General features: G+C 45.7%; 1 protein-coding gene across 1 annotated transcript in view; it reads right to left on the bottom strand.

Annotated features, from left to right (window-relative positions):
• The window catches only part of CCDC93 (coiled-coil domain containing 93), a 130,290-nt gene that overhangs the window by 41,470 nt on the left and 71,224 nt on the right, over positions 1–17,596 (bottom strand). Inside the window, 2 exon segments of the mRNA XM_060262457.1 lie at positions 6,121–6,183; positions 16,300–16,416. Coding sequence (XP_060118440.1) covers positions 6,121–6,183; positions 16,300–16,416 — 180 coding nt within the window.

The raw sequence follows: 17,596 nt of genomic DNA, 5'->3' as shown, positions 1-17,596 counted from the left end.
CAGTGGGTCAGTCCACACTTCTGGGACATACCAAAGCTATATGCCCCGGGGCAGGAACGGCTTCCCTGTTTAGAGTGCATGCTGAAGCACACACCTCCCAAAGGCTGCTTCTGTTGATGCCCACTTATCCAACTTATACTGTTTAGTGAAAGTATGCACCAATTTCCATGTCGCTGCTTTACACACAGCATCCAAAGAAGGAAAAGGCCTACACACTGCTGACGTGGCAGCTCCTCTTAAAGAGTGTGCCTTAATCCCGGGCGGAGGAATCCGGCCTTGAGAGTTATAAGCTCCCTCAACCACCTACTCAGAGAGGAAGTGGAAACCTGTTGCCCTGGAGATGCTTTACTGAAGGAGACAAACAACGCATCAGATTTCCTCCACTCCTTAGTATGTTCAGTACAGAAACTAAGTACCCTCTTAACATCTAGGCAGTGCAACTTCCTTTCTCTAGGTGACCTGGGGTTAGGACAAAAATTAGGAAGCACTAGCTCCTGAGATCTATGAAAAAGAGTTGACCTTCAGAATGAAAGCTGGGTCCGGTCTAAGCACCACTTTGTTGTTATGGAAAGTACAGAGCTCCTTATTGACTGAAAGGGCTCGCAACTCTAAAACTCTGCGTGCTGTAGTGATCCCTACCAGAAAGAGAGATTTTAGTGTCAGTTCTTTAAGCCCACACAAGGCCATGGGCTCAAAGGGCCATCTGCACAAGGCACTCAACACCACATTTAATTTCCATGAAGGAAACCTACGTACTGGGGGTGGTTTAAGGTACCCCTCAGAAACCTTCTAATATGGGGGTATAAGGACAGAGACTTACGTCTTTGAACCCCTGAATGGCTGAAATGGCTGCCACTTGATGCCTCAAGGCGCTGGTAGACAAACCCTTATCAGCTCCCTCCTGCAAAAAACTTAACATGCCTTGAACATTCACTTTCAACGGCTCCCACCCCTTCTGGATAGACCAAGAGGCAAACACCTTCCAAGTTATACACTCTATTGGTGGAATTTTTACGAGATGCTAGCATTGTGTCCACTACCTTTCTGGAATAATCTAGACCTTCTAGCTGAGACCGCTCAACTTCCAAGCTGTTAATTTTAACAGTTCCGGCTGCAGATGCGACATACTGCCCCGAGTTAACAGAGCATCCCTCCTCAGCAGCCGCCCAGGAGGCAGCACCTCATCAGCTCTTGGAACCAAGCTCAAATCGGCCAGAAGGGAGCAATTAAGACTATCTCCACCCTCAGGTCCATCGCCCTTTGAAGCACCCTGGGCAGTAACAGCACTCCTTACGCATGGTGGGCGAGAAGGCATACAGAAGCCCTGAGGGCCACTCGCCGCTGAGAGCATCGGTCCCTTCTGCCTCTGCGTCCCTGCTTTTGGGAAAGAACCTTTCCATTTGTCGATTCTCTGCTGTGGCAAACAGGTACACTGTTACTGAACCGTATTTGTCCACTATCTGCCTGAAGATCTCCCTGTGAAGCATCCATTCCGTCTGGTCCAGGAAGCATCTGCTGAGCCAATCCGCTAGCGCAGGAGTGGCCAACAGTAGCTCTCCAGATGTTTTTTTGCCTACAACTCCCATCAGCCCCAGCCATTCACCATACTGGCTGGGGCTGATGGGAGTTGTAGGCAAAAAAACATCTGGAGAGCTACCGTTGGCCATCCCTGCGCTAGCGTATTGTCCTTCCCCGGCACATGAATCACTTTGATTGACTGCAGGTTGGTTTTCGCCCATTCGAATAGCAGCTTTGCCTCGGCATGCAGTGACTTCACCCGAGTCCCCCCTTGGCGATTCACATACGCTTTGGCTGTCAAGTTGTCTGTCTTGACCAGTACATGACAACCTATCAAAACATTCTGTGGACCTACCAGCCCCAGGCAAATTGCTCTGAACTCCAGGAAACTGATGCTGCGCCACACTTCACAGGGGCTCCATTGACCCTGAATCATGTGCCCCTGCGAATGAGCTGGCATCCGTGGTCATGCACACCCTCTGCAGCTCACGGAGAGGATGCCCCTGCAAGAATCGGAGAGTCTCTGACCACCACTGTAATTGCTTTACAAGCTCCAGTGGAAGAGTCACCAATTTGTGCAGCTTGTTCCCTATAACCTCCTGGAAAGGTCTGAGGAGCAGCTGGAGGGGCCGAGTGTGAAACCTGGCCCAAAACATCAGATCCTGACACAAGACCATCATCCCCAGCAACTTTGCCAGGGATATTACCTGTACCCTGCGCTGTTGAGTCATATCTCTCAACAAAGAACAGAGCTTCACCTCTCTACTATTAAGAAGACTCTGTCTATGATCGTGCCTATCTGCACCCCCAGATGCACCAACCTCTGTGTGGGAACCAGGGTGCTCTTCTCCACATTTATTACAACGCCATGACATGTTTCGGTGAGTGTCTTCCAGACACTGCTGGTATGACCCCGCCTTCACCAGGATGTAGTCGAGGTATGGAAACAGTGCCACACCCTGCAGTCTCAGCTCTGCCACCAGTGTCACCAGAACCTTTGTGAAGACCTGAGGTGAGGATTTTAGACCGAATGGCAGAGCTTGATATTGGAAGTGCTTTCCCCCATAGGAGAAGCGTAGAAACTTTCTGCGGGATTCCCGAATGGGGATATGCAAATAAGCCTTGGATAAATCCAAGGATGCTAGAAAGTCCTGTGGTTGAATGGCTATAGTAACATCAACCACAAGGACTCCATCTTGAAATGTCTTGTCTGCACAAACTTGTTGAGCTATTTCAGATCCAAAATGGTTCTGAAGTCTCCATTTTTCTTTGGTACTAAGAAGATCACAGAGTATTATTTATTTATTATTTATTTATTAATTTCATTTATATCCCGCCCTCCCCCACCTTGGCAGGCTCAGGGCGGCTAACAGCAATCCATAAAAACACACCATAATAAATAAAACATTAGAATTACATTATAGAACAATAAAACATTAAAACATTAAATTAAAAACCAGTCTAGTAGATACAATTATACTGCGGTATAGATCTTTGGACCGCATTGGCGGATCTTTAATTACCATTTTTCTTAGCAGTCCGAATATGCTGATTTAAAAAGGATGGTCTTGCAGGCCCTGCGGAACTGTTCAAGGCTCCGCAGGGCCCGCACCTCCTCGGGGAGTCGGTTCCATAGGGTAGGGGCCGCGATCGAAAAGGCCCGTATTCTGGTGCTCTGATATTTAACTTCCTTCGGCCCAGGGATAGTCATTAAGTTTTTCCCCGTTGACCTCAGTGCTCTCTGGGGTTCATATGGGGAAAGACGGTCCCTCAGGAGTAAACCCCCAGACCCTTTTGAGAGGTCGGGACCGATTCCACCGCACCAATGTTGAATGGCAGCCAGCATTGCTTTGTGAGAGGTCACATCCCGCTTCTGTGGAACCCAACGAAAATGACCGGAAGGAAGGGAAAGGAACTCGATGGCATAACCCTTGCTCACCGTCTCCAACACCCATAGGTCTTGTATGGACCGAGCCAGGAGTCTGCGAACTGAGCGAGTTGCCCCCCCCCCCCGATTCTCTCTGGGTTGTTGGCGTAGTCATTGTGACCCTCCTTTTTTGGGAGGGTTCTTGGCACCTTGGTCCGACTTTCCTAAATAGAAGGGTTTGGAATCCTGTCCCTTCTGCTGCCACTTCCCTCTGAAGGAGCGAAAAGACCCTGGTCTAGTGGATTTCTTGGACTCTTGGGAGGAAGAGAAAGACTTCTTCTGCTTTACATCCTTACCCTTAGCACGAAGGACCTTCTTTTTGTCTCTATTCTCAATGAGATACCTATCTAGGCCCTCCCCAAACAACAAAGAGCCCTTAAATGGAACCGCCACCACTCGTGCCTGAGCTGCGGCATCCAGGTCCCAATTACGAAGCAAAATGTTGCGCCTAGCTGCCACCCCACAAGCCATGGCTCTAGCCACCTGTTGCATAGTATCTAGGGAACCATCTGCCACGAAGGTAGCAGATAGGACAATCTTTTTAAACTCATCCTTAAACTCTTTAGGAGCTCCACTATCTGCTGATGCCAAATTATTGGCTCAGGTACACATTGCTCTAGCGAATAAGGAGGTCGTCGTGGAGGCCTTAATGGTCCAGGCTGACGCCTCAAATTCCTTATGCAGGGCCTGCTCTATTCTTCTATCACATGGGTCCTTAGGTAGACCATCTTTGTCCATAGGTAGGTCCAAATTGGAAATCAGACTAGCTACAGAATCATCTGCCACTGGCAGTTTTAATCTCTTGGTGGCCTGAGAGATTAAAAAATAGAGCTTACAGAACACCTGCTGAATGGATCTGGGATAGGCCGGGCGTTCCCATTCTGCTTTAACCATGGCAAAAAAGGCTTGCTGGCAACGTATCTCCTGAACCTGTAGGGAGATAAGGATCTAAGTCTTCCTGTTCTTTTAGGGGTGGCCACAAAGTTAAGGGCTCTTAGCACTTTAGGAAGCAATTTTGAATAGTATTCAAGGGGAAAGAGCCTGGACTCAATTGTAGCAGCCCGCTCTTCCTCCTCCTCTGAAAGTTCCCCATCCTCCTTATCAGAGGATTGTTCAGAAAGCTCAGACTCCTCTCCAGAACTAGGCATGGGGGAATCTAATCCCAGGTTAGGCCGCTTAGGCTGCCGCTCATAGGAGCCACTGGGACTGGGGTCCCTGCCCCTCTTTCTCTTCTCCTGTTTCTTCTTCAAGGCAGAAGCTACAGAGGAACCTAACTGCTGTACAAGGTCCTGTACCAGTTCTTTTAACATTTCTTGCATGAGCCAATGAAGCAGATTTGCCTTGGCATTGTCTCCAGAAAGATCAGGGTTTTTGGGGTCTTGTGCCTTTAGAGAGGCTAAGGAACCCAACAGAAGAGGTAACTCAAATTCACTGGGAGGGTTGCTCTTGGAGCTGGACGCCATTTTGTTGCCTCAATGTCGCATTAAAACAAAAGTGAAAGTAGAGGCAACATTCAGAAAGGTGGGGAAAAACCAACAGGGAAGGCAAACTAAGAGAAGGCCTTCACCAAGGCCCCAGCTAACCACTAGGGCACTTTGGCGCCCTTCTTTCCTTCCCGCAGTTGTCCTGAAACCTCCTGTCTACCCCTTCCCTGAAGAGGCTCCCAGGACTCCTAACCACCAGGGCCCCTTCCCACTGTGGAGCAGCTTCAGGATTGATTTGGTGCCTAGTGTCGTGATAGCGAGGGAGCAGATCGCAACAGGGCTTTGCCGTCTTCCGTCCGAACGGGTCTACTCGTGAGTAGGCCACAGCGCGCCCCCCTCGTGCCAGTGTTGTTGGGGCAGACCCTGACGCTCCCGGCTAAAGTGCTTCGTTCTGAGCAATCCACTCAAGATCTCTACACTTTCTTGAAGTGAAGGAAGAAAGCCATCCTGCTGCTTGCAGGGCCGGAACGAACTGGAGAGCTCGTGAGGGACTAGCCATTTCCCCCCGGATCGATTGGAAGAACCGACCCTGTGATGATGAGGAGCCTATACCCCGGAAGTGCGGACCGACCCAGTGACCAGGCCACAGGAGAATAAATATTTCCTCTAGTTTAAATGCAGCATTGACTGGAAATTAAAAAAAAACTAATTCCAAAAATAAACACAGATTAACAACAATTTTATGCAGTTACTCTATTACTTACACTGAAATCAATGTGACTTCAGAATAAACATGGTCAGGACAGAGCTGTCTGCCACATTTAATGGGAGGTAGGAGAAAAGGATCTGAACCTGGACATTAGGATTATGAAGTAAACTTTTAAAATGGAAAATGTGTCAAATTTGAGATTCTCAGTTAACTGTCATACTGGCCACACTAGGCAAATCAAGGAATAATCTGCTAGGAGAGGCACAGATTATTAAGAAGACATATGGGAAAGTAATGAAGCCGTTGAGGTTCTACAACCTTGTGGAATTATTAAAAGAACAAACTTGTCTTCTGAGTTGGTCTTAATAAAGGGTGTTACACAACTTTTGTTTTTTGAACTATAAGAAGTGTATATCTAGAAGCTGGACAAAATTACTTTTCCTAGTCATGTACATGGCAGGCATCCACAAATGTCCACAACATTTTAAAAATTGGCCAAATTTATTTTCCAAAGTGACAGAAGGTAGTTTAAGACAGATTACCTTATTCAGGGTCTTCTTTGCCTCATTACAGTTTGCTTGCAGGTCAACACATTTAGCTTGCAACTGTTGACAATGAGACAGAAAAAATCAGGTTCGATTTTTACATATATAGTTGGATCTTCTATCAAAATATGGGAATGGTTCTGGTTAATAGCAATTATAAACATAAGAAATCACACACAGCAACCTAATCCAACTACATATTCCAACTACATATTCTGGTTAATAGCAATTATAAACATAAGAAATCACACACAGCAACCTAATCCAACTACATATTCCAACGGCTGAAGGGCACAGGTTTCCTTAGAAGGGTGTGACAAGGGTGGCAAGATGCTGTCAGACTGAGAGGACTACTTCATGATGTGCTCTCCTGCTTTCTCTCCACCAAGGGATTAAAAGCCAAGAAAACAAACAAAAAAATTAAACAAATGAAGACAAAGCAAAAAGAATTTGAAAGAAACAAGACAAAATTGAAACTACAACATCAAGAAAAAGAACATCAAGGAGGCAAGGGCTGGGATTCAGCATTGCAGGTCATGGGCAAGGCTGCAGAGAGTAACCAAAGTCCAGTACAAAAGTCAGTGGTTCTAGAGCAGGGGTGTCAAATATGAGGCCCAGGGGCCAAATCAGGCCCCCAGAGGGCTCCTATCAGGCCCTTGAGCAACTCGCTATCATCTGCTTCCTACTCCATATCTCTTGCTTTCTTCTGCATACCAGTTTGCTTTGCAAGGCTTGCTCAATTGCACAGCAGTTACAGAGCAAAACCTCTTTTTCTCCATTGGCTGAGGAAAGCAGAGCTTGTTTTTCCATCCCCTGGGGAGGAAGGGAGGAAGGCAGAGCTTGTTTTTCCAGGCTCTCTCAATTGCAAAGCAGAGCTACTGAGCCAAGTCTCTCTTCCTTCAATTGGCTGAGGCTTCTCCCCCTCCTGGAGAAGAAAAGAGCCAGAGCTTCCTTTGCCCAGTTCCCTGGATCTCATGGGAGAAATACAAAGAAAGCATCTTTAAGACCAACAAGTACTAATGTGTTTAAGTTTTTTTTAAAACAGAAAATATTTAATTGTGCTTGTCTGTGTCCTTTATAAAGCTTATATCTCTGCTATCTAATCTTAAATAGGTACATGTATGGCCTGGCTCGACATGTCCCGGCCCAACTTGTCATGGCCTGAACCCACAAGGTCTCGTTTACATCAGATCCGGCCTTCATAACAAATGAGCTCGACACCCATGTTCTAGAGAGTAGGTCTGCCAAGCTCAGTCTAGAATCAAGGGATCCAAGAAAAAAGTCCGTCAAGGGTTCCAGAAAAGCTGATAGTCAGATCTAGCCCAAGGGTCAAGGTTCTAGTGGTCTGGTAGTGGCAAGGTCAGTGGTACAGTAGCAACGTGTACTTGTTGTGTCCACAAACTGAATAGCAAAGTCTTAACAAGCTACACTCTCAGCCAGTTGCTTGGCAGTCCTGAAACTATTCATCCGTCTCTTCAATTGACAGCTGACAACAGGCCATAAGTCTCACACTCCTTTTCCTTTCCTGCAATTTTGTGTGTCTCTGACAGTGCTGGCGCCACAGCGGTGTGGGTGAACTAGGTGGGCTGGGAGTGGCTTCTGAAGACTTGTTTACTGCTTCAGAGCTGCAAGATGTTGGCTCAGTTTCAGCTGTAGGCTGTGACTTCTGATCAGCCAGTAACCTGATCTCTTGTTCTCCTGGTTTAGAGTCAGCTGCAGCTAGTTGTTCAATTACTGGCTGAGGGCTAGCTGCATCAGCTCTTCATCTGAGAAATCGGAGCTGTTACTGAGCATAGACTGACTTACAATACAAAGAACTGAATTTTAGAAACAAAACTTGGAAGCAATAATGTATGTTTTTGCGGTATCCCAAAATCCCTTTGCGACTAAGATTAGAGAATGGATTCCAAAAACTAATACAAGATTATCTGAAGGTACAAGGTGATTTCCCAGAAATGAACAAATACTTAGATTCAATTTAAGATATGCAAGTCGAAATAACTTACCAATAGATATATTGGTCTGTATCATTTATTTAAAAAAAATCAAAAGTTAAGATTTTATTGCAACACGGGAAAAAAACCATTTAAAATTGAAGGGCAAGAAATAGGAATATTTCAAGACTTTCTGCCAAATACAATTAAGAAAAGTAAAGAACTTAGAAATCTGACACAAGTGCTTTAATAGAAAAAAAAAAGTTATCTTTGGAAAATGCCCAGTGTTTTAGTCAAAAAGTAGGACAATAACAACACCAGAACAGACCCCTTCCAACTGATTCTGTGCCCATAAACTTCTTTGTAGACAGGCTGGATTTAGAAAGAGGGTCCACATTCCAGTGTTTAAATCACAAATATCTGCACACCATTATATTAGCTGCCTCTATTCTCACACTAAATTGGATAGAGAAGCGTACGTGTCAAGTACTGCACAATATCCATCAATGATTAATCCTATGATGGTGTCAAGCCCCTTGCTATTTTGTATCTAGAAACCTGTCAGGTATCTCAAGGTCCTCACTCCCTCTCCATTATTTACCGCCTAGTCAACACATAGGCACAGACATCTGGCAGGGAGTTGTTTATGGTACTCAATAGGCCTGTTGTATGTGAAAGCCATACTCCCTAATTTCCAAACCCCTTATCTCGTAGCATTCCTATGAGAAACCTTTTGTAGTAGAAGCATTAGAGTATTTCTTTAACCTATGACCTCTGGGACCTCCTGTTTATTAGTTGTTTATGATACTCTATATAATATGCATGTAACCATCTATATCTCAGTTTTTCCACTGACAGTCGACAGTGGAGCACCTCAAATTCGAATGCTTCTATTTGAATTAACAAGGAAATCATTATTTGGAATATCGGGACTTGACATTGTGGAAAAACTCACACTTTGGGATTTAACTGAATTCGGAGACTTTTAATGCAATGGTGGAAAAGGTTTCAGATAACAGAGAAGTCCCCAAAACACCACCGTTGCAGGAGGGTGAAGGCCGGGTTGCCAGAGTGGTGCCAAGGCAGCCACCGTGGCACATCCTAGACACATGGAGACAGGCTGCAAGAGGCGCCCCGCTGCACATACAGCGACTATTCATCACCCCAAAGGATTGAGGCCCATGCAGATCCACAAGCCTGATGGATGCGGGCCTGAACCGAAGGGAAGTGATCCTAGAACCACCTCCTCTGAGGACCAGAATTGAGGAGGAAGACCAGGGACAATCGGAGACGAGTGGTGGTGATGGACGGGAAGACCAGGTCAGTACCTGGTCCTGGAGGAAGAAGACACGGACCAAGATCCTGACCCAAGAGACTTCCTCCAGTTAATGAGGTTCAAAATGGTGGAGATGGCCCGCAATCTACGAGAAGAGATGCGATCAAATAACACTTTCATAGTGCAAGAGGTTGGAAGGCAAACAGACAGAGTCCTGAACCCTCTGCAACAACCACAGGCGCCTCCATCTCCTCCACCCCTCCCAGCCCCAGCAGATTATGGGCGAGGTTGCGAGTTGGCGGCCACCTTCAATGAGGACCCGGAGGAGGTGAAGTACTTCACAATGCAGGTTAATAGCTTCATGTACTACTGGGGCCACACTTTCCCTGATGAGTTCAGCCAGGTGGATTACCTGGGGTCAAAACTACAAGGGGCTGCAAAGAGACGGTACGTGAGCCTACACGAGACCTGCAGCCCCGAGTTAGACATGGTAGCGGTGTTTCTACGGGTTGTCCTGACTCAGTACAAGGACCCACTCCAAGAGACTCGAGCCCTCACCATCCTCCATGACCCAGAACAACAAACCTGATAGGTGAGACATTATGCCACGGAATTCCGGGCCAATGCCGTGAAGATGCGTGGATGGAGTGAGCAGTTAAGATGGAACAGTTCCAGAGAGGGCTAAACACTAGCGTCCTGGTGGGGTGGATCCAACTTGCCAGAGAAATGGAGACTAATATGAGACATGTGGTCCTGCAGCATCAACATTAGAAAGGGGGAACACAAGTCTCGGTCTGGGGCACAGCCAGAAGGGGAAAAGGCAGCAAGTGGAAAGGGATCAACCAAAACCCCACCACCTCGCCGCTGCTTTCAATGTGGAGACGTGAATCACCTAGCAACCGATTGCCTGGTGAGACCTCGAGGCCCCTGACTACGAAACCCAGTGCTCCCAAGTCCAAGAAACCCGAAGGGCACCAAAAGGAGCCGGCCCAAGGCAGCAGTGCATCCGCCACCCCTCAGGACAAGGGAATTATTTTGGTGACAGAATCGGGAGAAGAATCATGGGAGGAAGAGCCGACGGGAAACGGGAGCGAGCTGAGTGGCGCCAGGCAGCAGGTTGTGAAACTAACTGCGGGTGAGAATTACTGGAACTTTGTTTTTTATTCCGTTAACTTTGATGAATCACAACCTCAAATGCTTCATTCATGTGAGAGCATTGTTGGACTCAGGATGTCCCTGGGACATAATCACCCCAAAACTAGTAGAAGTGCTAGGGTTGGCTAAAAGCTCACTACAGCACCCCATCCAGTTGTGAGCTGCCCTGAGCCTGCTTCGGCGGGGAGGGTGGGATATAAATAAAAGTTTATTATTTATAATTATTATTATTATTATTATAGATGGATGGCACAGTGATGAAGGGGGAGCCCTGCATGGAGCAAACCCAAGGAGTACCGGTGGGGATAGACAACCACTGGGACTTGGAATTTTTTGTAATTGCCCCTCCTCTTCATTTGATGTGGTGCTAGGAGTGGGATGGTTAGTGAAACACGAACCAAACATCCAATGGGGGAACAAATCATAGACTTTAAAGATTCAGCGTGTGACAATCACAAGTGGAAGGCTGGCTGGGGACCGGAACTCCCACCACTAAACAAGAAGTTATGTGTAACTATAGAGGAAGTAAGGTCCATCCCAAGGGAATATTGAGACCTCAAAGTCATGTTTAGCGAAGAGGAGACAAATGAGCTACGCCCCCAGGGAAATAGACTGTGCAATAAAGCTTATACCTTGCTAAAGCTTAAAACCTTGCTAAAGCCAAAATATACTTGATGGGGTGGGCAGAAAAGGCCAAGCTATGCAAATTCCTAGATAAGAATTTTGCTAGGGGCTTCATTCACCCCATGGCAGCTCCCCATGCCGCCCTAGTACTATTCCGCAAGAAAAAAGATGGGGGGCTAAGACTGTGTACAGATTTCTGGGGGATTAATGCAATCTCGGCCTCAAACGCATACCACATTCTCCTCATCGGAGATCTTGCCCAGAATGGAACGCTCGCACAGTTTGGAAAACCCAACAGCTCTTCAGATCTGGTCCTGCTGTAGAATACAGATCCTCTTTAATATGTGCACCTGGCCCTAATGTATCTGTATCAACTTACAATTCATTAACATCTTATATCTCTGAACCACTGAGTGTCAGTTCAGGGTGCCCAAGCAGAGGTGCTAATAATCTAGTAAACTCTACACACCGATGGTTTGACAGAGAATGCAAAAGAAAGAAAAACTTTACTGCGTAAAGTTTACAACCAATACCGCAATTCAAAGGCCCTGACCTTGCCATCAGAATACTTTGAACTTAAGACTCAGTTGCACCATATTATCACAAAAAAGAGGCACAATTATACTAAAACTCAATGGGAAGAGCTATACCATGCTACTACCTTAAACATTTCTAATAAGTTCTGGGCCATAGTCTCGGGTGCATTCCGGGCCGATGACCCATCTATGTCTGTCATTTCCTCTTATGTTTGATTTCAGCACTTCTCAGTTCTGTTCTATCAAGATCTAACTTGTGCTGAACCATCTGATTTTCCCCTAGCCGATTTACCTGACTGGCCTCCCGTCCCTCCAGAGGAAATAAAAGAATTAATTACACAACTGAAATTAAGAAAGGCTCCCGGCCCAGATGCCATTTCCTCTGAAATCTTAACATTAAGACTGGTGGGCTTCTCCCCTTGCATCTCTGTTTACAATTGTAGATCGAACTGGCATAATTCCCTTGGCATGGTTGAATGCAATAGTGATCCCGCTATACAAAAAAGGTGATCACACTAACCCTGCCAATTACAGGCCGATTAGCCTACTTCCATCGTTGGCAGTCTTTACTCCAAACATCTATTAGTCAAACTCAATCTCTGGATGTTGCAGGAAAATATTCTAGGCCCTGAACAGCTGGGCTTCTGCAAAGGGAAGACCACTTTAGACCACGGCATTACCCTATCCCATCTAGTCAACAAGTATACTGTGCAAAATAACCAGAAATTATTGCTTTTTTAGATTTAAAAGGTGCATTTGATTCAGTTGACAGGGACCTCCTCTGGATTAAGCTAGATCAACTAAACATGGATAAAAGACTCCTTATGCTTATTAAGGGATTACACACTTCTACCGCCTGCCAGATCAAATGCTCATTAGCAGGAAATCTAACATTGAAGATTGCTGCCAATAAGGGTGTCAAACAGGGTTGCATTCTGGCTCCCTTTTTATTCAATCTCTTCCTTAATGACCTGGCTATTCAGCTGTCTGGTCCTGACTGCCGTAGTCCAAAACTCGGTGCATTACATGTACCCTTGTTACTTTATGCTGACGATACGGTGCTGTTGTCCTGCTCTAGAGTGGGCTTAAGATGTCTTTTGTCCCGTTGTGTTCTGTATTTTACTAGTAATAAGCTCCAGCTCAATTATGAGAAGTCCAAAATCCTAGTTTTCTCAAAAAAGTGGAGACTTTACAAATGGATTACTGATGGTAAAGAGATAGAGCAAGGAAAGTATTTTAAATACTTAGATGCTTATTTTCAATATAATTATATTTTCAATATAATCTGGAGAGCTACTGTTGGCCACCCCTGTGATACAGCATCTGTTAAATAAACCAGAACTAACTGAATTATAAATTATATGCAACAATGACATGTTTATACAGCATTATGTCTGCAGAAAACATAAACCAAGTCAATCTGCTACTCAAAACAGACCCCCTCCCCCCATCCCCACCCCCAACTTTCCAAGAGCAACAAGGAAGAATATCCAAAAGGGTAACATATTGAAGACATCTACTCTAGGTCTGTGCAATCTGTGCTTTACTAAGCTACAAAGCAGGCCACCAGATCCTCCCCAAGGCCAAGGCAGGCTGCAAGAGAAGGAAGGAAGCCTAGTCCTAGCGGGCTACTCTCATAGTTGATGGGTTGTCTCTGGATTTGTGGATCTGGTCTTTGTAGGCAATGCCAACATAGTCTTATAAAGCCAGTCTGATAACACACAAGTGCAGACAAGACCATAACATTTATTAGATCTTTAGCCAGTATAAACTGGACTGGTTAGAAAATACAATTTCCTAAAATGGGCTCTAGAAACCATTTTGCTTGCTTTTCCTGATCACTCACAGAGGTCTGAGAGAGAGCAGAACAGAGCAAAGCAGCTCTGATAGCTGAGACAGCTGGAGAAGTTGCTGAGAATTTCTGAGTTTTGAAAGACTTCATTCTGAGGTTTGTGTGACTGCTTAAAATTCTGAGTTGTGATAGCTGGGGAACTGCTGCTTGTTTGGTTGAGTGGGCTAAAGGTGAAAGTGATTGAGAGTGATTGCTACTGATTGCTTAGGAGTGGCTGTGCTCCACCCTCTTTGCATTTTAAGCTGCGCCTTGCCAAAGGCGCAAGCTGAAGGGCGAGAGCTAAAGGGCTCTTGGCCTGTGGCTCTTCGCCTAGGGGCTCTCTAAGGACCAGGAACCCAGATCCCAAATTTCCTTGTTCTCCCAATACGGTAAGTTGAGCCTCCAGAAGGGGAGCCACTTAAACAAACAACATTTAAAGAAGACTGTATATTTTAATATATATATATATATATATATATATTATATATAAATATATATATATATATAGATCATGAAGATAGAATGCCAGCAGTGGGGTGGGGGCTTTCCAGTGTTTTGCACTGAGTGTCACATGTATGACTATCTGCCCAAAGGACAGAAGTCTTGGGTGTGTGCTCGATGCAAGGAGCTCCTGGTCCTCAGGGAACGAGTTCGTACCCTTGAGGCCTAGGTGACTGCCCTGGAGAAGCAGAGATGGTCAGTTAGACACTTGGGGAAGACTCTCGGGGCGTATTAGATGAGCCCCGCTCTGAACGTAGCAGCCCCGTTGCTGCCAGAGAGCGTGAGGGTCAAGAGGGAACTGTCAGAACTTGAACTTTCCTATGTGCTGTTAGCCTATGTGACTCCCTATTGTAACCAGGCACTAACCTATGCAACCTTGCTTCAGCAACTAACCAGCATTCTTGTGCATTTCAAAAAAACTGTGATCACTGAAGGGTGACAGATAGCCTCTGGTCAACATCTGCAGGTGCCCCTTTGAAGCCGGGCCAGTCGGGCTTTCTCAGCAGGACTCCATTTTCCCTTACTGATAACAGACCCTGAGAAACAGACAGTTGTCTCTAGCCGTGTGAAAGATCGTTTTATTGTTGTCACCATAACCGCATAAAATGTAACCAATGCTAACTTTCGGTATCAGTGTTATCCTGTGCCTTCAGCTCTGTAGTTCTCAATAAACGCCTATACTTTTGTAACAAAGTCTTGGGCCTCGTTTGGAGTTCTTCCAGTTCTGACAGGAACAGGGCACCGTGCTGAGGATAAGGGGAATGCGCCCTCAGAAGGGACCTCTTCTTCAGTTGGTGAGCAGGAATCCTTTCGCGCCAAGGAACCATCCCTGGGCAGGGGGAGAGGGGGGGTTTTGGTAGTTGGTGATTCGATCCTTAGGCAAGTAGACAGCTGCGTGGCGAAACCGCGTACTGACTGTATGGTGACTTGCCTGCCTGGTGCGAAGGTAGCGGACATTACGTGTGTAGTAGATAGGCTGATAAGACAGTGCTGGGGAGAAGCTGTCAAGTCTGCTTTAACTCTGGTCAGGCCTGCACTCAATCTTTGGTTCAAGAGCGAAGCATCCTGGGTAAAGCCATACTGTATGCCAATGCTGTTAGCTTGAACTCTCCTCACCCCCCTCCTTTCCTTTGTTATGTAGTTGTGCTTTGAAATGGGAATATGTGAAAGAGATTATCAGGCCTTCTCAGGCTGGGCATCGGGGGCGGTTGGAGCCGAAGAGACGCTCAAGGCCAAAGCAGGCCTGAGAACAAAATTATAACATCAATGTGTGAATGTGCCCTGCATAGTACCCCTCCCTCAAGAATCCCTTTGAAGTGTACCTTATATGATTGCATTCTACTGTATGATCTTTAGTCTTTCAATCTCCTTGTAGTCGAGAACCATGATATCAATAAACTAGCTACTTTGTTATCAACAAAGACTCGTTATTGAATCTGCCGACTTGACAGGAGCCTGTGGTCGTGGTGCATGTTGGCACCAACGATGTGGGGAAAATGCAGTCGTGAGGTCCTGGAGGAAAAATTTAGGCTGCTAGGCGGGAGACTTAAGGCCAGGACCTCCAAGGTGGCCTTCTCAGAAGTGCTACCTGTTCCACGTGCAGGGCAGGAGAGACAGGCACAAATTAGAAGTCTCAATGTGTGGATGAGACGATGGTGTAAGGAGGAAGGGTTTAAGTTTGTTATAGGCACTGGGATGCTTTCTGGAACAAGCGGGAGCTGTACAAAAGAGATGGTCTTCACTTGTCCCCGGATGGAACCAGGCTGCTGGCGCTTAAAATCAAAAAGGTGGCAGAGCAGTTTTTAAACTAAATCTTGGGGGAAAGCTGACAGGAGATGAAATGTCTCTGGTTCGGGAGGACTAGTCTCAAAGAGATGAAGGGTTGGCTGCTATTTTTCTACCGGGTAACAGATCAGAGTGTGTGTGTGTGTATACACACACATATTGGCCACTATTTGACACAGAGTGTTGGACTGGATGGGCCATTGGCCTGATCTAACATGGCTTCTCTTATGTTCTTACTCCCTCTTAGAAGAAGCCTACCAGGCCTATCTGAATCACTTTTACAGCTGCATCTGCTCTTTTCAACTCACAGAGAGCCAAGGAGAGAGGAAATGTGATTCTCTCTCACACACACAAGCAGAGAGCTGTGTGTTCAAATTACATCTTCAAATTACATGCACAGAAAGCCTTTGAGTGCTTCTTTTCTTGCCACATCTTTCCCCATTTCTTTTGTGTCTAAAACTTTTCCATAAATTCAGAGAGGCAAATTGTTTAAGATACAGTTAACTAAAAGAGATGCAAAGTTCAAAAGCATACCTCTTCCAATAGTTTTCTTTTCTGCAGTATCAGCTTGTTTAGTGAGGCCAGCTTCCTTCTGTGCTGCTGAACAGCTCCAAGTCTTTCTGGACGTTCCTCTGTGGAAAGCCCTAATTGCTGGGGGGGGGGGTGGGGTGGGGACAGCAAAAAAGCACAAGAGAAATGGATTATTGCTCAAAACCTTATTTAATTCATAAAGGCATAAACTAGTTTAATCTTTGTATAGGGCTGTCTTTGACAACACCAGAAAAAATGAACAATGGGTTGGATCCAGTATCCCTGTGACATTAAGCGAGGGAAATGGGAGAGAATAATTGGATCCAGCCAAAACGAAGAACAACAACACAGGTTAAACAATGCTGCATCAGATTCTATTGTGACAGAAAGCAGAGTTTGCAGGCAGAGGCAGGCAGGAAGTGGAACTAGTCAAATTCCGTTCTGACCTGCAAAACTGATTCAGAACCATCTTGCCACCACCTCCAAGTCATGAAAGATAAAACTGATTACAACACAACAACAATTAAAACAAATGAAGAAGTTTCTAAAGGGAGTATAAACTATTTGAATCCCAATGTTACATCTTTAAGGAACAAACGCTCTGATAATGAAGAAGAGGAGGAGGAGGTGATGTTAGTTGACTTACACCCATCATCCTATCCTCATGGAGCCATGGAGACCTCTAAGGAAGTTAGGGAACCCTCAGCAGCTATTAATCCTCTTGAGGAGTCATCACCATTAGAAGAAAGAAAAGATTTGGCACTGAACGAACTGGCTTTCAATAAAGTTGAGGAAGACCTTTCCCCCCTCATTTAGCACCCTCCCTGAAGAAGAGCAAAATAATCTAATTCAGAGGTTCCAGTTTCTTCAACAGCAACATGTTGCCATCCAGCAAAGAAACAGAACTGAAGTTGGCACAGCTGAGGAAGTATTTTATACCCCTAGACCCTCTAGTTTAGTCTCATTCCAAAGACTCCGCCCAACTGCCACTTCCTTCCCTGTACCCCTTGAACCAGAAGTGGTTGTGGTAAATTGACACAGTCCGGTTACAAAAAAAGACTTTTTAACCATCTGACACATTACGGATCAAACCAACCAGGATTGACCTGAACTTTATAAACTGCATATTTTAACTTGGAATGTAGTGGGATGGGCCTCGAAAAGAATTTTTCCAGAGCTTACGCAATTATTTTGTAATGCAGGCATCATCCTTTTCCAGGAAACTTTGCTGACTGGTGAAATTTCCCTTCCTGATTTCACTGGTTTCATAGTTAGAGCCCAACATACCCCAAGGGAGGCC

This window comes from Heteronotia binoei, chromosome 21 (assembly GCF_032191835.1).
Source record: "Heteronotia binoei isolate CCM8104 ecotype False Entrance Well chromosome 21, APGP_CSIRO_Hbin_v1, whole genome shotgun sequence".
NCBI classification, from domain to species: domain Eukaryota; kingdom Metazoa; phylum Chordata; class Lepidosauria; order Squamata; family Gekkonidae; genus Heteronotia; species Heteronotia binoei.
Note: the sequence above shows the minus strand (reverse complement) of the source record. Positions and strands in the feature narration are given on the sequence as shown.